Consider the following 22,538-nt stretch of genomic DNA (forward strand, 5'->3'; position numbering starts at 1 on the left):
TCATTTTGCAAAAAACAAGGGCTCGTACGCAGAAATAAAGAAGTTTTGGCATGCTAAAGCAATTTTTAAGGTAAAAACCATAATGGGCGTCTGGTTTATCAAAGACATTCGACATTTTTTCCATTTTTTCAAGCTCTTTAATTTTTGTGTAGAGCAATTCTTTTCGGTAGAGTTCGCCGATAGTAGATCCTAAAATGAAGACTTCTTCTTTGGTTTTTATTTCTATTTTGGGGCATATTTTTCAAAATTGTGTTAAAATAGAGTTATACTGTGTACTCGTATTCGGTCCCAAAAAAAAAAAAAATTCGCGCATCTCAGTGTTTAAGCTCAGGTCGTAAACGTGTTCCAATTTCAGATTGTTTTCAAGGTCCCGGAGTAATTATTCATAGTCGTCGGCTAAAATTCGATCATCTAAATACCAGATTCGACTCCAACTTGTGACTCAGAATTGTTAATTTTTGACTCCAACTGTTTGACTAGTGTCTGAATTGTTTCCGCAAAAAGGGGTGGGGATTTAGGATCACCTTGCTGAGTTGCGTCTATACGGGCAATGGGTGTAATTATACGTTTCGGGGCAATTTAAAAAAAACATGATTCAGCATTGTTTCTCTATTGAGAGAGTTAAAGGTTTTCTTAAAATCTAGTTTTAAAAGAACAGTGCATTTTGGATTGATGTCGCGTTCAATTAGGTTTCGAAACGAGTGTCAGCTCTTTCTGCTCCTCGTTTAGTACCGCATCCTCCCTGTATGTTTACGAATAAATTTTGTCGCTAGGAGAGGGCCTTGCTTCCAGCGCATTAAGACTTGATACGTCTCAGCGTGTTGCCTATGGCAATCGGTCTCAACCCTCTGTCTATCTTTATGAGGGCGATAAGCTTTGCGCCGAAAAAGAAAGTTCTTAGGGGTTTGGGTATTTTGCCATCTCCAATGAGGTTTATCAGCTTAGTAAGCGATTTCAGAAAATTAAGTCCTGCACTGCCTGCCATTCGACTTTACTAAAAAGATCTTTAAAAATTTGAGGAACTATTTTATCAGGACCTGCTGCTGATCCGTTTGGAAAGGATATTATCGCTTCGTAAAGGTCGAACTCGGTTACGAAAAAACTATCTAATTTTTCTGCAAACTTGGCTCGCCGAGGGTTCTTAGACAACAATTTTTGATAGTTATCAATTGCAAAAGGAGCAATTTTATCATCCGAAGCAGTAAATTTTATCCCTCCCTTTAGATTTCTTTCATCGAGCTTACTTCTTATTTGCTTCATTCTCTGCTCGAGGTCACTCAGAAGCGGGCTTGAAACTTGGGGATGGGGTTTTGGAAGTGACACGTCACTTTCTCGAATTTTTATATTTATCGAAGAGCTCAGGCTTGTGGTCTGTTTATGTCCACTTCTTTTCGGTTGCTCCAAAAAAAACAAGAACGACTTTTAAAAAAAATAGCCATTTTGTAACATCTTCTACATTGTAGAAGATGTTATTTATTTTGTCCGACAGACTTTCCGCCAAGGGAACTCGCGAGTTTTATGGTACTCTCTTGAGTACTCATACATTTGAGATGGCTGTATTAACATAATTGTCAAGCAATAAATCATTACCTATTGTTGCTTTATTAACAGATTTTACATCAACGTATAAAGGATATTGACATTTGGTTTTCTTACAGTCGCTAAGAAAAATTTTTACACAACTGGTATGATACCGACAAGAACAGCAATCACTACTAATCTAGTTTATCAGTCCTGAAGCTTAAGCAATCTTTGCTTGTACATTCGTTGTTTTTTCCTCATCTTGACGCAGCGTAAGGTTTAAAAAAAGGAATTTGATTGGACCTTATGGGGCTGAACTAACCCATGACAAGCGGTTAGGGGGAGCTTTATAAATCAGCAAATAACAAAAATAAAAGACACCTAAATTTTTTAAATCGAACTACAAAAACAAGGAACAACCTCACCCTAGCTCAGTAGGGCCAGCGAGGCACCATCATACTCTTCAAGACAGTTCCAGTTCCCATTTTCCCACAGAAAGCCATTTGACAGACCTGTCTCTAAAACCCCTCAGAGGGCGCTCCACAAACAGGCACACAAACATCGAACATAAGAAATCTGTTTAATTAGTTTATCACAACAATTAGGCTAACACAACAATTAGGCACTTCTCAAAACCAGTTTGCACCAATCCTCATCCAATTGTTTTGGAGGACGGCGCACTAGAGGGCGACCCTGAGACTTCACTCTTGTAAAGTCTCAGGGTCGCCCTCTAGTGCGCCGTTCTCCAAAAAATAGTTGGAGTTTCTGTGAAAAAGGTAACTCGGTTTACTGTAGGCGCAATGAGTATATTTTTAATAGTTTCGGCGGTTCGGAGAAACAAAAGGTTTCTGATTGAAGGCATTGAGAAACTGCCAATTGAAACTGGTCGCTAACCTCTAACTACTTTTTTGAGGGCGATAAATTTTACTCCAAAAAAGAAAGGTCTTAACGATTCGGGTATTTACCTTCTCCAATGATGCTCAGAAGCTTAGTTAGCAATTTCAAGACCTTAAGACCCCAGCATTTCAATTTGACTTGCTAGGGGAGTCTTTGAAAATTTGAGGAACAATTCTGTCCTGACCGGCTTCTAACCATTTGCAAAAAAAACACGATTGCTTTGTACACCTCGCACTCGATAAAAAAAACTATCGACGTTTTCCGAAATTGGGGCATTTAAAACATTTTTTTATGTGCTTAAATACCTATTTTGTATAGTAAAAAGTCGAGAAAAGGGCGATCTTATCAACCAAAGCTACCAGCTTGAATCTTTTCTTTCAAGTTTCTTCTTCAAGCTTGCTGCTGAGTAGCTTTTTCCTCTGCTCAAGATCGTCATAAGAAGGGTTTAACCCTTGGCGAAGGAGTTTGAGAAGTGAAAGAAACATTGGCATGAATTGATTGTTACTGGGTTTATAGCAGTAGCTTGCCTACGACCACTCCTTTGAGATTGTTTAAGGAAAAAAGACGTCAGGAAAACCAAACGATCTCAAACGTTACTTACATCGTAGAAAATAACACTTTTTTATCCGACAGACTTTCCACTAAGGGAAACTTTTGAGTACTCGAGCACTTGCAATAGCTGGATGATAAAAAATATCTAAGTCTAAGTCATCATGAATTGAAGAAATACTGACATATAGAAGACTTGGAAACGAGTAGAGCTAGCAATTTTCAAGCAATTAATCTGGCTTGAATTTAAACCACAATCAGATGTAATCCATTTTAAAAGTCCTGAACTTCTCAAGTTTTTTGCATGGTCATTACTTGTTTTTTTTTCTTATTTTGACGGCGCGGCAAGAAAAAACCAAAAACGAACTCGTATGGACACAAGAGTATTAGGCTAATCCACAATAAAACAATTGGAGTCTTATTGATAAAAAAAATTACTAAAAATTTACGACGAAAGGTATAGATTCTACTAAAGTCGCATTTAAGGAACAATCTCAGCCGCGGAAGTTACTGCGGCGCGCCACCAGGCTCACCCGGCAAAGAAGGTCCCAGTTGGTCATACAAAAGAAGGTTTTTTTGTCAGTTTTGGCTCAAATTTTTTTTTTCAAGATTTTGAATTGGCTTCGTCATGCTCAACATTCTGGTGACAACTGAAACAAAAATTCAAATACTCAGAACAGCCGATTTTACAATTGCGGAAAAGTTGATAGAAAATCAGTCAAGAGTCAATGGATTTGACAATGGATTTGACAAAAAAAAAGAATTCCTTCTCCATATCTTCATCATTTCTAAAGATTTGTTTCTGAATTTTGCTGCATATTCGCTGCATTCGTCTGAAAAGTAAACATCGATGGAAAGCTAAATTAAACTATATAACAACTGACCGGAGTCAAGATAGTCTTACGTGTTTTCAACCGTCTTTTTCAGCGCCGATTCAAATTGGTTTTTTCTAAACTTGAGTCAACAAACATGTTACCATTTAATCGCTATTGGCTGCACTACACTGTTTTACTGGTTAACTGCAAAATCAGTGAGATCATGGCTGGGTACAGTGTCACCAGACCACATGGTCACTCCTAAAACAGGGTTACTTCGTTATATTCGTATTTCTATTGTTTTTGTTCATTTAGAGAAAAACTCTATCCATCGAAGATGGATCGACCCTTTCCTTACTCCCAGTAAAAAGTGGTCAAAAATTGTGTGGGGAAATTTTGAAACCACAACTGCACCACTAAAACCGTTCAATTCATTTAGTCATAAACGGAAAAGAAAAGCAGCATCATTTATAAGTTTCTCTCTTTGACTTTGAATGAAAAATGAAGCATTCTGGGGGCTGAAAGTTTGGTTAAAAAACTTGCAAAATAATCTAAGGAGCGCTGGTGGGGTTCCAAGCAATTTTTCTTTTCAGAAAAACTAGTTCCAAACTAGTTTTAGTTCAACTCATCCGGTTGGTTTAAATCAGCACAAAAGAATTTCGTTAGACAAAATAACCTGAAATTTCAATAATTTGCAGAAACATGCGGGAGCATAAAAACCCAACCTAATAAATGATATCAACAAATTTCTGCAACTGGGAAAAAAGTGCTTCAATAACCTATATATTAGTGGAAAGAAAGAGAGAGAGAGAGAGAGAGAGAGAGAGAGAATTCATAGAAACCTGTGTTCTGAAATCAACCGGTAATAGTTTGTTTTTCTTGGTTACCGGACGCAAAACATACCACTTTGTGTTGCATAGCAATGAATAGAACAAAGTGAAAAAATACGGAAAATATCATTATGTTTTTTTTTGTCGACAAAACTTTTTCATCAACAAAAAAGCATTCGAAGAATTCAGGGCTTCAAATCGTTCATTGATACGGGTTCTCTTGTTCCGACTTTGGAAGAAAAATGTTTGTGCTTGATGAAGTTTTTTCCTCAGACAGATATTGAACTATGTCTCTTTGTAGAAAAATGGCTTTGAAAAAGGGCAATTCAAAGCGTCATTTTCTATTTTTGCCGTCCGAGGCATTCGAGTCTATTTTCAGGTCAGGTAGAGACAGATAAGGCATGAGTCTGATATTGGTAACATAGAGACAGTTGACCTCCTTCGGCTGTTTGAAATTGTCCATGCTGCTGGTCAAGTGCCGGCCTCTCAGCTGATTGTACTCTAGATGCGCGAAAGAAATAAGAAAAAGAGTACCAGAAATAACTTTGTGGAAAAGCTAAAACAAACTGAAAATGCAACTGGTAATGTTCAAAGATAGGAAACAATGTTTGTGCTCGGGGTTTTCAGACACAGTTCGACTTGTTAACTGGCCGTTTCTAACGGGATATTTCACAGTTTGAAAATCATTTTTACCCGCAAACATTTTCTGTCAAGTTGCGAGGTTTTGAAATCGACCGATTGGGACAATAAATGAGCGACACTTTTCCTGCTATTAATGCGTACGCGGCGATATAATCCGACTCAAAAACCTCTTTGAAATCTCAGTGCTCAAATTTTAAATCAAACTATGCCCTCTTTATTATTATAAAAATTCTGCATTTTATTTGTTGAGCGTCTAAGAACAATGTAAATCCACTTACAAATTGCGGATTGCAGAACCTAATGTTTTTTTAGGAATACGCAAGTTAACTTGTCGTTGATTCCGCTATATCCTCCACGTGCCGACGAATATAAAATTATGAGGTATTTACGGGACAACTTCGCGACCATTTAGGTCAGTGGAGTCGAGTCCACGGTTTTATTTTTAATTTTTGTAAAGTCATTTCTCCAGATTGCTTTAACATACGATACGGCATACACTCACAAAATTCTGCTTCTTAAACATTTATCACTTTGGCATGATAATTAAGTTAGAAAACCAAGCAAGGATAGCCGATTGCTGGCCAAGCTCACCGAATATTCCGACCAGAGTAATTTGATTAGAAAGTTCAAAAATAAAGGTACACTTTTTTATTAGAGCACTTTGAATGAATTTTTGTCTTTTCACAAACTTAAATTTTGAGAAAGAATTGACTGAACTAGGTGCATAAATGGCGAGAAAGAGAAATTATAATAGCCAAAGTAATGATCAACTTGTAGTAGAATCAAATTGAACCTCTCGGCCTCGAGAGGTTCTTATAAATGTTCCGACTATTTCATCAAATTGGGAGGAACTTTGTTTTCAGGTATTTTCGTTTTTTTTCCACGCAAAATCAGGTACCACAAATGATTATCGAATTGGGTCGAATTATATATCATATTAAAACGCTTTCAATCGTAATTTGAACAGCATTAAAAATTTTCAAAAAAATTTTTCAGTGTAGAGAAAAACCGGTTTGAAATTTTTGGTTTTTGGTCTAATTTCGAACTAATATGGTGTGAGCGTGAAAGCTTAAAATAGCTTATTTAAAATAACTTTAAGCCGTGAAAACTCAGTTGTACTGAAAGAAAAGTAGTTTTTGGAGTTTTAGTTTTTTGAAAGTAGAAGTAAAATTCCATGGTCTAAAATTTCATAGTCGACAAGCATTTTTGAGCAGAGCGAAAAATTGCAGCATACCCAATTTCGGTCGAGAGACACAAAACACACCCAGTTTCGGTCGAGAGAGTCGAAACCTACCCAGTTCTGGTCGAGAAAGTCGAAAGAAGTAGAGCACAGTCGAAACAAACCTGATTTTGGTCGAGAAAGTTGAAGTATAGGTCGAGCGTAGTCGAATCATAGGAGTTCAAGCACAAACTAATTTTTTGTCAATGTTTGAATTTTTTCCTGGATTTCAGTTAAAATTGAATAGGAAATTGAGCAAAAAAAATAAAAGGCCTTAGTCAAAAAATTGCAACCCACAACAATCAATTGAGGAGATTTGCTTGCCGCAAAACTAAAAGTTTCGGAGGAAACCCTTTAAGTTTTGGAAATCAAAGGGTTCCTGTGGCAAAAAAGTACCATCTACCAAAAAAGTCATATATCAGTTTTCAGACCAACAATCTCAGTCAACATTTGTTCAGAAAACGAAAACAAAAATGAGAGATTCAATTTGAAAAAAAAAATTTGGTGGAGAAAATATGCATTTCACAGATTATTAGAAGGTCGAACTATACGTCAAGGACAGTCGAAGCATAATAGATAGACACACGAAATTATGAATTTTCAGCTCCAAAATTTGAAGTAAAAACTTAAACCAGATGTTTTTTCACTGAGAGACTAATAGAACCTTTTGAACATTTTTTGGGAAAACCACCGCCAACAATGAGGCGAGAAAATTTTTTTGTTTGTCGCGAAAATTGCGACAGCCGAAATGCACCCTTTTTTGGTCGAGAAAATCGAAAGATGTCAAAAATTGGTCGAGAAAGTCGAAATATACTGAAGTTTGGTCGATACAGTCAAAACATACCAGTTGTTCGTCCAGAAAGTCGCAACATAAATCGAGTACCACGACCTGGGCACTCTTCAAGACTGATTGGAACAAAAAAGTTTATTGCACTGCCTGTTCTTATCGTTCCGATTTTCGAAGGAAGTGAGGAATATATATGCATGTGGTAAGGGCTTTCTACAGTCAGACCAATTCTATAAAGAAAGTTTTGTGAACTTGTGGATCGATCCGGAGTTTGTTAAATACGAAGCGAGTGTGAGTGTCACTAGCCTAAATGATGTTGGATTTGCTCGATTAGTTTTTTTTAGTTTCAATGTGCGTAATAATCTCGAGCTCATAATTGTCATCTTAAATCGACTAAAGTGTAATCACTTAAATTTAATATTGGCAGTCCTAAATCAGTAGTTTATTTAAAAAAAATAAATGTAAGTTATTCAAGACCAGTTAACTGCAGTCGGAACATTCAGGGCTCTGCCCTTTTAAACGAGCAGTCGGCCCATGTGAACAATCTTCTCCCTTAATAGATCAAGTGAACAATCTGCCCCCTAAAATTAAATGACAAATTCTAGACGTAAGGCCTGCTTACTATGCTCAAAAATGATTGGCTGAAAAATATGCTTTCAGCCAAGTGAACTTTCTCCTCCCTAAATTATTTTAATGGGGGAGATTGTTCACTTGGTCCGAGCAGTCTTGTTTCTGTTACATCGCCCTTTCTGTCAAAACAACTGTCCTGTAAAAAGATGAATGAGAAATAGAGAAATTAAAAATAAATTTTAAAGGAGTTGTAGAATTGATTTATTCCAATATGAACTTCAGTGAACTTCAGAAAACCCCAGCAGCAGAATTTACAGAAGGATTTTATTTTCTTTTTGAAGCAGAGAAACATATCTACAATTCACATGTTTCCACTAATTCACCAACATGAATAAGTATTCTATTTTCTTCATTTGACTATTTAGAATCATAAAAATCAAACTTGATTTATATGAATTGTTTTTTTTTGTGGAAAGTTTGTCAAACCAATGCCAGGATTCTCGGCACGAAAAACTTGCTTAGAAATGAAAAAGTGTAACAGCCTTCAACGCTTATACAAGTATCACTATAATCAAGTGGAAACACGTTTGTATTATGAACAATTCTGACCAAGTTTGCCACTTTAATTATATACAAATTAAAATTTATCAAGGCTTAATTGTCCGGTTGGGGCTGAGGTCCTTTTTATTAGTTTTCAGCGGTAGTTTTCCGTCACTGTGGTTGCGCGATCTCGCGTCGCTTGTGGGGACGTCCAGTCTGTTTCCTCGCGTGGTCGTCCTATTTTCTAGTTGTGTTGACATTTCAGTTTCCCCTGCACTTTTTCGACCATATTTTCCTCCCAGTGATGCCGACATTTTGCCTCTTAAGTTTATTTTTGGATCTGATTTCCAGTTTGAATTCTTTTTGCTGCTTGAAACTGAGCTAACTTTGTTTGTGACATTTTCCGGGCCTTCTGCATTGCTGGTTTCCGCGCTTGCGCTTGTCACGACCAATGAAAAAGCACGAGTTGATATATTTCCGTTCTGGACCTTGTCGGCAGTCGAACCCAGGTTCGATAATCTGGACGAGGAGCCTGAAGTCTGGGGAGTTTCTTCATTCGAGAGTTCGTCTCCCGAACAGTCGTTTGCCCATGCGCTCATGAGTTCCAGAACATTACTTTGCTGTCTTAGGTTGCCAATCCAGTCAGTTCCACTTACAAAAGGGTGGTCCAGAACTTCACCGGCGCTGTAGCGGTGAGTTGGCATAGGGTGTAACATTTTACCGAGGAGGTGTTTAGCCGACTCTGAAACCGTGTTCCAGAACTTTGCCGAAGATGACTGATGGACTGTAGCGGACAATGACGACGAAGGCGAAAGATAGTTCGAATTGTTTGATAAAGTGGGCAACGAATGGTTGCTTCGAGAACTGAATTTCAATTTGGCAGCACAAATGAGTTTATACAAAGTCTCTTCCACTTCGGAATAGAATGGGAACGACCCGGAAATCAGCAGGTGGAACATCACACCAAGACTCCAAATGTCGCATAGGTGACTATAGCCAGTCTTTTTGACAACCTCTGGCGCCATGTAAAGAGGCGTTCCCACCCACGTGTCAATCATTGAGTCGTAGCCGTCTTTGATGACACTTAGTCCAAAGTCGATCAATTTGACGTCGAAGTCCAGAACTTGCTCCTCTTTTTTGGACTCCGCCGGGTCGCTGTTAATATCCGCAATATCTGCACTTTCAGAAGTTGTCAACTTTGCATGTTTCTGGGACGAATCTTTCTTATTTTGACTACTTTTGAGGCTGTTGTATGAAATACATAAAACGTTTTCTAACTTTAAATCTCTGTGGATGATACCGTCTTTGTGCAGGTAATACACAGCGTCCGCCAATTTACGCAAGAGTTCTTGCACTTGCGGTTCTGTGAAACGTCCATTTTTCTGTAATTTAAGTTGTTTTTTAAGATCGCCTTTGTCGCAGTAGTCTAGCACCAAATACATCGACCGAGGAGTCTCGAATATGTTGAGAAGACAAATAATGTTGGGATGTTGAACTCTTTTCAAAATGTCCACCTCTCTTTGAAGTAATCTCAGCCCAACAGTTCCCGCTTTTTCCTTGCTTACTTTTTTGACCGCAAACTTGTTTCCAGTTTCGACTTCATGAGCTAAACAGACAGTTCCAAACGTGCCTTTTCCGAGAACCACCGCTGACTTGCCAGGGCTATCTGATTGGACGACGAACTTTTCTTCCATTGAGGATGAGTCATCAATACGCACGTGGGGGATGTTTGGGGACTTTGATCGTACGTTGCTATTGTTGAGGTTGTTATTGTTGCTCGAACTGAGTGCCGTATGTCCCGAAGCGGAATGAGGAGGGGAGAGATTCGGGCCCGACATCACTTGATGGAGATCTACGAAACAATAAGAGGCGAAAAGTAACGTAAGTAAAACTGTGATCCAGAACAGTATTTTAAGAGGAATGATAAACACAAAGTCTCAGGGTTTAAATATAATTTTCATAAATAAAAAATCTGATTAAAGATCAGCTTTCTTTTGAAGACTTTGATAGTTCTAATGTCTTTGATGACTGAAAGTTGGCTTAAAATTTTTTTCAGGGTAGTGAAAAAAAAACAGACGCACAGTGCTATTGACTTGAATATTGCTTGACAATGGTAATCAAAATTCAATATTTTAGCCGTGAAGACAAATTTGTTCAGATGGCAGACAAGTAAATCCAAGCTAACACCGCAAATTAAAATTTAATCCCCAATAGTTAAGCAAACAAAATAGTGTAACAAAAAAGGTTCTTTTTTGGACTACTTTGCTTGAAGCTTAGAGCCCTTTTGTTTCAAAATTTTTCTGGGAAAAATATCAATGGTTATTATTTGGTAAATTTTGACTTTCAGGTCAACATTTGTCAATAAAACAGGTGATGATAATCTGCATTAGACAATAATGAAAAATAAAGCGCAGTCTTTTCAAAAATCGTGACAGGCAGAATTGAATCTGGCTCCAAAATTCTCCTCAAAAACAAGTTGCTCTTAGGTGAGTTGACAGCATTGGAATTTAAGCCTGAGGAAAACTCAGCACGCCTCTTTCAAACAGATTGACCGCGTGGCTAAACGGTGAAGAACCTCCTCAATAAAAATAAAAGGGGAGATTGATTTTAACACGGTACTTAATTTTTTCTTTTTTGATGTTTTTACCGCTCCTGATTTTTGGTCGGAGTGGAAATTTGACCTCAGCAGAGGATCGATCAGTTTTTATGATTTAATTACGTAACATAAAAGTGAACGATAATTTTTGGGTGAGAAATATCGCTGTTGGTCAGTTGTGAAAGTATGGAATATGTATATTATATGACTCGAACCATTAACAATTAAACTCCAAAATGATGCAAAAACGCAAATAACAAGTAAAATGGATCAAAATGTAGCGTGTACTTGGTATCTTGGCTCTTTTCGTTGGTAAAACAGTGCTAGTAGCTTGTGCACTTAAACATTTGCGTGTTTTTGGCTCTGCGTTATTGTAAGGAACATCAGCGCTTATTTGTCAAATTTACCTGCTATGATAGAACGATGAAAGAATTGGAGTCTAAAAGCGATTCAATTATAATATTTATAAAACGAAGACACGCTTTTTACATGCAGATTGCTTTAATGGTATTTAAGCTTCGCTCATAACCTTTGGTCAGTGCAGTTGACGATAAAACATCTAAAAGCACTCTTACCAAAATCAGCTGCTCAATTTTTGGTATTTTAAATGTAATACCATCAGTTTTGCCGGCGAACGTATAAATAATATGAGAGCACAAGACGAAAAACAATGCCGCTGTTTTGTCTTTTGATTGTTTTTTTGCTCTCTGTGTGTGCATGTGAAGAAAAAATTAGCAGCAATTACCAAAAAATCAAAACAGACAAGTCATCTGAGTCGAAAAATGTGAACATTCGTGAAAAAAATGGAATTCACGTTTTCACTCACACGCACTTGAATAATGATCGAGAATATTCATATACTTCAGTCACTCAGGCAAGCTCCCATCAAATTAAGCAAATCTGGCGTATACTTTTATCAAGTCAGTTTTTGACAGCTTTTTATAGAAACGACACTTACATATAAAATGTCTAAAACCATGACAGTTAAAAACAGTAGACAAAAAATGTCTATAACCATGACAGTTAAAAATAGTTGCTTATAACATCATATTGCCACAAACATTTCATCCGATACTTTTTGAGTTCTGACAACATTTTCAATGACTGAGTGTGGGAAATATAACAAACAAGAACATTATATTTAGTGTGACGTTCACATATCAACAATTGTTTGAAAAATAACCGCATTTTTTGAACAAATTTTTGAGATTTAATTCAGAACGGATCCATTGATTGGGATCCATTGTTTGGATCTTTTGACGGATCCAAATTCAAGTCTGTAGCAGAAAAAAACGAGAGCCTGAAAGAATCTTCAGGACTATTTCGAGTGAGTTAGGTTCGAGGTGTAACTCATAGATGAATTTCGGATAGGGTACACCGTCTGCTCGTCACGCTATCTTATTTTCGGCCGGATAGTTTCGTGCAACTTCTTAGTCTAATACCGATCCTAATCTTACTCTTATATCTACTAGTCTCAGGGTGTTTAACTAGTCTCTGCTAGGCTCAATAGATCTAGAGTATACTGGCTTATTGCGATTGCTAAAGTTCTCTTGGAGAGTAAATAATTTCTAAGTTAAATTCAAATCTCTCTGGTGCTGAATTTACAAGTAATTTCAGCACTTACAAATAAGTGGTTTGTTAGTTAGATGGATCGTGATTGGTTAATATTAATTATTTTATAGAGATAAAATATCCAATTTATAACCAATAATAAATATAGTTTATATCTGGTTCCACCCATCCGGGGTTTACAGAGTTTTGAATCTTAGATCTTCTATCTGTAATGAAGGATGGATGATGGTCGTTGTTATTTGGCGAGCATCATTTCCTGTTTCGTTCTTGAAGAAGAAAGCTCCAGGAAGCTGGAGTCATCGATAGGAAGTTGTTAGTCATCGTTTGACAAAGACTTTGACTGTCAAAGAAATCAATCTGATTTCAAGATGGTTTGCTATGATCGTCTGTTCTTGATTGGTTGTGGAGAACTGTGTTTCGATCTGGTTTGGGAATGGCATGAAGATCGTGTTTGGAGGGGATGCCTTGTAACTCGGATCTGTACGTATACTTGAACATCGAGATGGTCATTGGTCTGATTCAATGAAGTCCTTTTCTGCGAAGTCAAGTCGTACTCTAAATCCTTTATGAGTCGTGGTTGTGAGCGGCATGTCAGTTGTATTTAGCCATTCTGTAGGTTGGGTGTGATGGGGTTGTCTAGTCTTTGGATGCTCGTTTTTGTAGTTAATCGTGATCTATGTACTGCATATTATAATTTACATTTTATAAATTTTTGTTAATTCTATTTTTTAGTTATGATTTTGATGATTTAATTTCGCAAAAGCGTTTTAGTTTTAGTTCAGTTATTTTTAAGAGTTACTCACACTTGAGTACCTCTTGTCAAAAATAGTGATGTGGTCACAAAGCGTGGATGTAGCACGGTGGGTTAGGCCGGCTATAGAGCATGCAGGACGTCCTCTCTGGTGGGTTAGGCCAGGAAGGGTAGTATAATTTCGTGCTGGTTTTTTAAGGGGTCCTGTTTTGTGTTAACATTTTTGTTAAATTGATTTTTGTTTTCCTTTTGTTTCGTTGATTTTATCCTTTTCTCAAAAATCAAATTGTTTTTGGTTTGGGTTTGTCTTGCGACTTTTTGGTGTTTTATTGTTTCTTTTTTTGACCTGGTAATAGTCTTCAAAAGAAAAAATTATCCAGTTTTAAGCTGGTTTAATCCGGTTAGGGTACCGTGGGTTTTCTTTTCTTAGTCATGCTGTTAGTTTATGGTTTCTGATGTTTAGTAAGCTGCGTTGGTTAGTTTGGTTATTATATAATTCCATTCCAACCGGGTTAAAGGAAAAGTGGAAACTTGTTATTGCTTGTTTGAGTGGTTGTTAGTGCAAACTTAAAACTTGATTTCATTATTTTAAACAATTCTTCGTTGGCGAGCTGTGCGATTGTGGATAGAATTTCTGTGCGTTTGAACAGAAGTTATAGAAAAGGTTAGTAATGCATTTAATTGTATGAATTTACTGCTTTTAAGACTAAATTTTACTGCTTTTGATATTGAAAAGTATAAATTGATTTTCATCGTATTTAAATTTACTACATTTGGGGAAATAATTTAGAAATGAATTTTCCACTTTGAATTACTTTTTACTGCATCATTCAGTGCTTTTGCTTTAAAAGAGTTTAATATGGAAAATAGAGTTTATATTTTTATTTGTCTTTTCTTGTTTTGAAGGGTGATCGTGGTGTGAAGACTAAAGAAAATGCAAATTACTGAATAAAATGGTTAGTTTTATTTTGAATTAGTTAGTTTGAAAATTATTAAATTCATAGTTACTTTTAGTCGTCGGGGAAAAAGCCGTGAGGGAAAACATTGTGAATAGCGTCTGATGTAGTTAGTAATTTTGCTAGTATGCGTATTATATTTTAAGTTAGCAGCAGTGGCCAAAACAATTGCAGTGCACTTATGGTTTTTAGTTATTCGGTGCCTACTGCAAACTCATGAGGTGTGTTTTGGATTAGATTGTAAAATTTGTGATTGTATTTAGTGTTGTGGATGAATTCTAAAATGGGTACCTCTATGGGTTGAATATATTCATGCGGAATTATCAGGGGTCGGGATTTTTCGTCGATGAAGGTCTTCCTGAAGGGACAAAATGTATACATTTGAGTGACTGGATCATAATTCCGGAGGATGCCTTGGAAGTTAGTATTTTTAATGCAAAACGCGAAGTTTAGAAAAAATGATGAACTGTATTTGGAATTATTGATTTTAAATCTGTGGTGAGGTTGTCGTGATGGTGTGTGTAAATGAAAATGGTTTTGAAAAAAAACGATAATAAGTATAAGTATGTGTTTGCTTAGTTCTCAACATGATGTCGTGTGAGCAGTGCAAATCGCGTTCTTTTGGTGTCAAGAAGTGAAAGGTTTGTGAAAATGTTTCAAATTTTTCGTGAAAAGGTTCATACGCTTGAATGTCTGATAGTGCTTCTGAAATGATGTGATCATGCTTTTTATCTATTGAACTGAGTGTAAAGATGTAAGGCGTTTGGATGAAAAAGTTTTCGATTAGTTGCGGGTTGGCAAACTTGTCGTCCTTGAGGAATTGATTGAGTCGGATGATATTATGGTCATAGTGCACGATGGAATATTCGTTAGCTCGGGTGCGGTGAATGTTTTTAGTAATTTTTTATATCCTACGTATGTAAATTGTATTGTCGGGGAGTGAGTGCTGTGGTTAATCTGAATAATTCGTCCTTATTTCTTTCAATATCGATAGTGGTGTTATAGAGTGGTAGCGTAAGGGGGTTAGTGAAATTATAATAAGCTGTCCAATGAAGTGTGGGTATTAATACATGTTCATCTACAAAGTGATGTGGTTCAGGGTTAGGGTCGGATTGATTTAGTGTATATTGGGGAAATAAAGGTAGGGTTATTTGAAGAAATTTTGTAGTATTGGTATGGTCTGGATGGTTGATATATTCTCGGGCGGTTCCGGGTTTGGATGGGAATGGGTGATTTGGGAATTTACGTTTAAAAGTTCTATAAGCACGGTTAGTACTATTGGATGATTCTGTTGAAGTGGATGAATGAGCTAATGATGGAGTATAATCTGAAATTGGTGTAGGTGTTGGCGGATTTGATGATTTTATTGTTGATGATAATTGGTGAATAGTTAGGGTGTGGGGAGATAACAATTGTTGTTGGAGCGTTATAAAAATAAATAGTTCTTCGGAAATTTGAATATTATCTGGGGAGTTGTTGGTGGAGCGTTCATTATTGAATGGGGAGTAGGTTGGGGTTACTTGAGAAGGAGTGTAGCGAGATGTATGTTGTCTTTGAGTTTGGATAGGTCAGAAAGGGGGTTTTGAGAAGATTGTTGAGCTAGTCGGGGTATGAGTAGAAGGGGATGGTTCGGAATCTGCGAACTCATCGGGAGTTTTGATATCAGAATTATTGAATTGTGAAATAGTTGTATAAATTGTGATATCTGAGTTAGTGTCAGAATTCATGCCTGATGATGTATAAGCTTGTGGTGAATCAGGTGGCGGAAAAGCAAAAAGTGGGATAATAGGGAGTGAATTTTGGAGGTTGGCAGGGTGGGACTTTGATCGGTGGAGTGATCCAATTTGTCTGCTCATCGTTGGCCAAAAAAAATGATTATTTTGAGACTGAAAAGTGGTGGTATGGGGCTGTTCAATGATTTGTTCGTATGTGTCGTCAATTGGCTGGCGTTGTGTCACTATATGTTGGATGGGGCTTTGTATGTGGCTGGGTTCTAATGTGATGTTTTATATTGGATTTAGAATATGTACCTATCGATTGTATATCGATATTTGGATTGCGGGCTATAGCTCGAATGCTTTAAGGTGAAAACTTTTTTAATGGTGGAATTAATGTTGGGTATTGTGTTAGTAGATAGTATTTATCTTCGTCGGGATTTAATTGTACAACGTTGTGGCTGTTTTCTGATCCACATGTTACTGCTGTGTCCCAAAAATATGCTCGTCTTGAGAGTGTATAAACAAAATATACTTTATTTTTTGTAGAATATGGGGATCCTTTTGTAACATCTTTTATCTTCAAAACGTATAAAGGTGATACTTGTTTGGTACAAGTAAAATACCATAAAATATTTCCTTCATAATCAATAAAATTTGATCTATTTCCGGATAACAAATATCCTGCATATGGTATTTTGAGAACTGCTAGTGCTAGTGACTGTAGAATTTGTGTTCTTTCAAGTTCACATAATTGGTGTAAAGTTTCTAATTCTGGGAGTGACATTTCTTGAAAAATTCTGCTTATTGTGTAATCTAGTTTCATGTCTAAATGTATATCATAGTGAATTGCGCCAAAATATGTGCGGTTCATGAGTGATAGTTCTTGTAACCGTGTACTATCGGCGTCTTGTGGTTTTAATTTTCCACCTATTCTTCCTATGTTTTTCTGAAATTTTACTGAGACATGAGGGTTTCCTTCGGTAGGTGAATGAGATGTGGCCATAATGTCTACAATTGGATGTCCTGTATTCATGTCGAAACCATGTTCGTATTCAACAAGGATTTCTGAGTACCGTGTTTTGTAAATTGGTTTTTTATATTTACATGCTAGTTCTGTTTCCGGGTATATTTGAAATCGTGTTAGTTTATTTTCTATAATGTGGAGGTTTCTAAATTTGTTGTTATTGTTTCTGATTTGATCAGGATTGACTTCGTCTAATGGGATTGATTCAATAAATTAATTTTGGTGAAATTTAATCATTCTAGCGTGTATTTTTGCGACTTGAAAAACTGTGCATGTTTCTTCAGGAAACCATACAATGGTTGCTTGTGTGCGTGTTGTAGGATCGCAATATCCTTGGTCATTTTTGCAAGGAAGTCGAATGCCTTGGTAAAGAATTGTGTCGTCTTTTAAATCTCGCGTTAGTTGTACTTTTTCAAGTTGTATTTTCCAGTCGAAAAACATTATTTCTTGATATCCTTTATTTTTTGTATCTGCTTTGCAATTTGAGGTATCATTGATACCTATATGTGGTATCCAGTGTTTATCATGTCGATCGTATGTCAATCTTCCGTGTGTTCCATGAAAGGGGAAATTTCTGTATAGTCTAATGTGACCTTAGTGTTTTTCAAGTTCTGCTTGATGTGCTAAGTCTGGGAAAACTTGAAAATTTACAAGTTTTCTTTTCATTCCGTCGCTTTGTGTTAAATTTAATCGTCTAAGTTCATTCTTACACTCTTGAGAACTAAGATGTAGTAATCTTTCTATATTACTTTGATAGGAAAAATTGTGGTCTAGTCGGTTTTTATTTCCGTTTAAGACTTGCGAGCAATGTACTTTCTTTTCGGAAAATTTTGCTGTAAACTTGCATCCTGTTAATGTTGTTGATCGGGCTTTTGAGTATAGTGTGGCTACTAAGTTTGTTGTTTCTATGGCTTGTGGTTCGGATTCGCAGGTTTAAAATATGGTGTTTTTGTGAAGTAGTCAGTGTTTCTTTTTTTGCTGCTTATTATGTTGTTTATTGATAATTCTTCATCAAGAATTGTGGATTGACATATATCTAGTATATGTAATATATTATTGACTCGATATGCTACTTCATTTGTGGGTGAAGTTGTAGCATTTGTTTCGCAGTATCCTATGAGTCCTAAGTGTAGTGTTATCTGGTATGGTGAATTGTTATATACGTGTATTGAAATAATATCTGAATTTGAATGTTTCATATAATTTATGGATGAAATTGTGATTCGGAAAAAAATTATGGATGGATTTAAATTCAAGGTCTGACATAAAGAGATGTTGTTTGTTTTGGTCTTTATCGTACTGGTGGATTTGTTTGATTGAAAGGTTGTATACATTTCCTGATAGTGTTTTCAGGTATTTTCGTTCCTGATTGTAAATAGGATAAAATTTGGAGAAAAATGGTGGTTGTTTGTTTAATCTTTGAAAGAATGTTAAGAATGTGTTTTTTGCTCCTGTGTATTTATCTTTTATATGAAATTTGCTATTTAAAATGTTTATTGCGGGAATATACTTAGTTATAAATGGTATGCCAAGGATATTGTGTTTTATGTCTGTAATGTGAAATGTTTGTTTAAATGGTTTATTTATTATTTTATTCCGTGTGTTCCGTGGAAGGGAAAATTTCTGTATAGTCCAATGCGACCTTGGTGTTTTTCAAATTCTGCTTGATGTGCTAATTCTGGGAAAACTTGAAAATTTACAATTTTTCTATTCATTCCGTCGCTTTGTGTTAAGTTTAATCGTCTAAGTTCATTCTTACACTCTTGAGGGCTAAGATGTAGTAATCTTTCTTTATTACCTTGATAGGAAAATTCGTGGTCTAGTCGGTTTTTTTTCCGTTTAAGACTTGCGAGCAATGTACTTTCTTTTCGGAAAATGTTGCTGTAAACTTGCATCCTGTTAATGTTGTTGATCGGGCTTTTGAGTATAGTGCGGCTACTAAGTTTGTTGTTTCTATGGCTTGTGGTTCGGATTCGCAGGTTTAAAATATGGTGTTTTTGTGAAGTAGTCAGTGTTTCTTTTTTTGCTGCTTATTATGTTGTTTATTGATAATTCTTCATTAAGAATTGTGGATTGACATATATCTAGTAATTGTAATATATTATTGACTCGATATGCTACTTCATTTGTGGGTGAAGTTGTAGCATTTGTTTCGCAGTATCCTAAGAGTCCTAAGGGTAGTGTTATCTGGTATGGTGAATTGTTATATACGTGTAATGAAATAATATCTGAATTTGAATGTTTCATATATTTTATGGATAAAATTGTGATTCGGAAAAAATTATGGATGGATTTAAATTCAAGGTCTGACATAAAGAGATGTTGTTTGTTTTGGTCTTTATCGTACTGGTGGACTAGTTTGATTGAAAGGTTGTATACATTTCCTGATAGTGTTTTCAGGTATTTTCGTTCTTGATTGTAAATAGGATAAAATTAGGAGAAAAATGGTGGTTGTTTGTTTAATCTTTGAAAGAATGCTAAGAATGTGTTTTTTGTTCCTGTGTATTTATCTTTTAAATGAAATTTGCTATTTAAAATGTTTATTGCGGAAATATACTTAGTTATAAATGGTATGCCAATGATATTGTGTTTTATGTCTGTAATGTGAAATGTTTGTTTAAATGGTTTATTTATTATTTTATTCCGTGTGTTCCATGAAAGGGGAAATTTCTGTATAGTCTAATGTGACCTTGGTGTTTTTCAAGTTCTGCTTGATGTGCTAAGTCAGGGAAAACTTGAAAATTTACAAGTTTTTTATTCATTCCGTCGCTTTGTGTTAAATTTAATCGTCTCAGTTCATTCTTACACTCTTGAGTGCTAAGATGTAGTAATCTTTCTATATTACTTTGATAGGAAAATTTGTGGTCTAGTCGGTTTTTATTTCTATTTAAGTCTTGCGAGCAATGTACTTTCTTTTCGAAAAATGTTGCTGTAAACTTGCATCCTGTTAATGTTGTTGATCGGGCTATTGAGTATAGTGTGGCTACTAAGTTTGTTGTTTCTATGGCTTGTGGTTCGGATTCGCATTGTGTGACTTGATATATAGCGCATTTGTGTAGTGTTTTTTGTTCATTTTCTTCACAATCATAGTGTGATACTAACAAATCCTGAGGTCCTGTACGAGGGGATGGATTTGTATGTTGTTTGGAAAAAATTAGAAAAAGAATGTGTTGAAACGTAAATATCTTTAAAATATACATGTGTATGATAATCCGGAGTATGGGTTATAAAATGTGATATAACCAATTGTGTTTTTGGTGTATCTATCGTATTTATATATTACTTCAGTTGTTATAAATGGAGGAGGTAGTGATTGAGCTGTTATGTTTGCTGGACTTAGGGGAAAATGGTGTTGAACAATATTATTAAGTTTGACTGTGATTTCAAATTTTAATTGTAGCCTGTTTTGTTGAAGTATTTGAATGTTATGTTCTTGGATATCTTAATGGACATCTTGTCTATATTGTAGTCTATTAAGTGCCCAACTATGGAGTCGGTTACTTTCTTGATGTTATCCAAATAGTGGGGGAGGTGCTACGGAAATATTCCAATCTAATCGTATAGGGATATTTGACGATGATTGCTCTCGGTATCTATCGTCGAGGTTGTTTGGAAAATTTAAAGGTAAAAGTGTCGGTGAGACTTGACTTATTGATGGTGTTGACGGAAGTGAGAGTGTTTCTGGTAAGGATGATAGCGTTGTATCAGAAGAAATATCTATTGGTTCATTTACTATATTCGGTTCACCTTGAGTATATGAGTGTGTTGTCCAATATGGTGGTTGTTCTGTGGTGTCTGGGGGATTAAAAGGGTTTTCTCGGAATTGTTGTGGTGTTGGGGTTGAACCTAGGTAGTCTGAGGGTATATTGGAGGTGCTATGTTGTAAAAGAATTGTGGAAGTTTCTGGTAGTGTACTGCTTGAAAGTTCTGAGGTAGTTGGTGTTGGTGATTGGGGTATGTTAAAATGAACTCTGGGGGTTTGAAAATTTCTATTTCGTCTTGGATGTTTGATTTGTCTATTTATTTCAAATGTATTTTGATTTTGACTATTATGTCTTACTCGATTTAAGTCTTGTTGCAAGGTGGGATATAAGTTATATGTTGGTTCACTTAAAGATGCTTGTCGATGAACTGGTTCTAATGGTTCGGATAAGCGTGCGTGTCGTTCTTCAAAGGTGTATGGATTATCTTGAAAAGAAATGCGTGTTGATGATTGGGGATTGTTTGTAGTTGTAGGTGTTATTGGACTTTCTTGGGATGTAGTTGGTGGGGGCTGGTTTGGTGGTGGTTGATTAGCAATTTTGGAAAACTATCTGAATTTTAAATTTTACTGGAAAATTTGTGTTTATTTTATTATTCTTCAATAAAAAATATCAAGAGAATAGTTGCTAGGGCAAAGCTGACTATTCTCTTTTTTATACATTTGCACATTGTCATGATAAGGGAGATTAAAAATGTGAGAAAAATTATGAATAAAAGAAAAATATCTGTTCGACTGAAAGTAGTTCGTATCATTTAGATAGATTATACGTATTCGTACCTGTAGATGTGGTCAAGGATTTGGTAGAGTTGAAGATATATTTCAAATAGGGAACAGAAAATTAAAAAAAGATTGCAAAAAAATTATAGAAATTATTATTAGAGATTCAAAAGTATCAATGAAAAAGTATATCAAAAATTTAAATAGATTGAAAAATTTTGTGAAAAGGTTTAGAAGTTTTTGTTTTATGTGATCAACTGTATTGGAAAGAAGCATTTAAGAAATGATTCGTTCGTCGAATATTTTTTAAAGTTTTGAGACGAAATTCAAGTGTGGTCGGATTATTTATTGATTTTTTGACAGGTGGGTTGAGTTTTGTCAAAAATTGTTGAGGGCTATATTTTTGGTGTTTGGGAGGTCTTTATAGTATTGTTTTCATTTGTTTGATAAATGGGGGTATCTTTGGAATATTTGTACTTTAGGCCAAATGATCATGGGCCTTTCTTATTTTAGGCTAATTTGCCATTTTTGGTTGGGGGACTTTTGAGGTCTGAATTAGGGAAAATTTAGTTGATTTTTGCATAATCTGATAGGGGATGGTTATAATATTGAAGTAGTGTTTATTTTAGTTGTCAAGTTTTAGTAAGTTGCTTATTTTTGACCTGGAGGTTGTAAAGTTATGATTATAGATATGCCTGGAGATTAATTTCTATTGGCTAAAAAAGTTTGTGTTAGAGATATAAAGGTGACAATTTGAACGTTTTCTATTGGCTGAATTTGAACTAGAATTGATCGAGGTTCTTTTCAGCATGTTTTTACAAAAAAAAATTTGAAGGTTTAAAGTGATCAAAAAGAATGTTTGCGGTAATCTAAATTATTAAAGTTGTTTCTAAAATTCAACTTTCTTTAATATTTTAGACTGTGGGTTGAATGTTTTATAGTTTTTCCGTGGTTGACTTCTAAGACGTGATGATTGTCTATGTTTGAATTTTTGTTGTTGATCCTGTGGTAAAATTTATTCTGTTAGTTTTCGATTTTTTTTTCTTTATGAGGTATTTTTGGTTCTGGTGT

At 35.7% G+C, this 22,538-nt stretch overlaps 2 protein-coding genes across 3 annotated transcripts in view; one reads left to right on the forward strand and one right to left on the reverse strand.

The window, feature by feature from the left end:
- Positions 1 to 22,538, forward strand: part of LOC134842051 (tyrosine-protein phosphatase non-receptor type 23-like) — a 200,929-nt gene that overhangs the window by 36,282 nt on the left and 142,109 nt on the right. The window lies entirely within an intron of this gene.
- On the reverse strand, positions 8,049 to 11,442 carry LOC134842340 (serine/threonine-protein kinase 33-like). 2 transcript variants are annotated; one of them, XM_063858626.1, is made up of 2 exons: positions 10,452 to 11,442; positions 8,049 to 10,222 (listed from the first exon to the last, which is right to left on the reverse strand). In XM_063858626.1, exon 2 carries the CDS (start codon positions 10,206 to 10,208, stop codon positions 8,478 to 8,480), a length of 1,731 nt encoding a protein of 576 aa, XP_063714696.1. In that variant the 5' UTR covers positions 10,209 to 10,222; positions 10,452 to 11,442; the 3' UTR covers positions 8,049 to 8,477. The 2 variants fall into 2 exon arrangements, with proteins under 2 accessions (XP_063714696.1, XP_063714697.1); XM_063858627.1 differs by having other exon boundaries at positions 11,374 to 11,398.

This window comes from Symsagittifera roscoffensis, chromosome 3 (genome assembly GCF_963678635.1).
Source record: "Symsagittifera roscoffensis chromosome 3, txSymRosc1.1, whole genome shotgun sequence".
Classification (NCBI taxonomy): Eukaryota; Metazoa; Xenacoelomorpha; order Acoela; family Convolutidae; genus Symsagittifera; species Symsagittifera roscoffensis.

Bases quoted from the DNA above. Each gene is read 5' to 3' on its own strand.
- LOC134842340 (XM_063858626.1), bottom strand. From the start codon at position 10,208: ATGTCGGGCCCGAATCTCTCCCCTCCTCATTCCGCTTCGGGACATACG.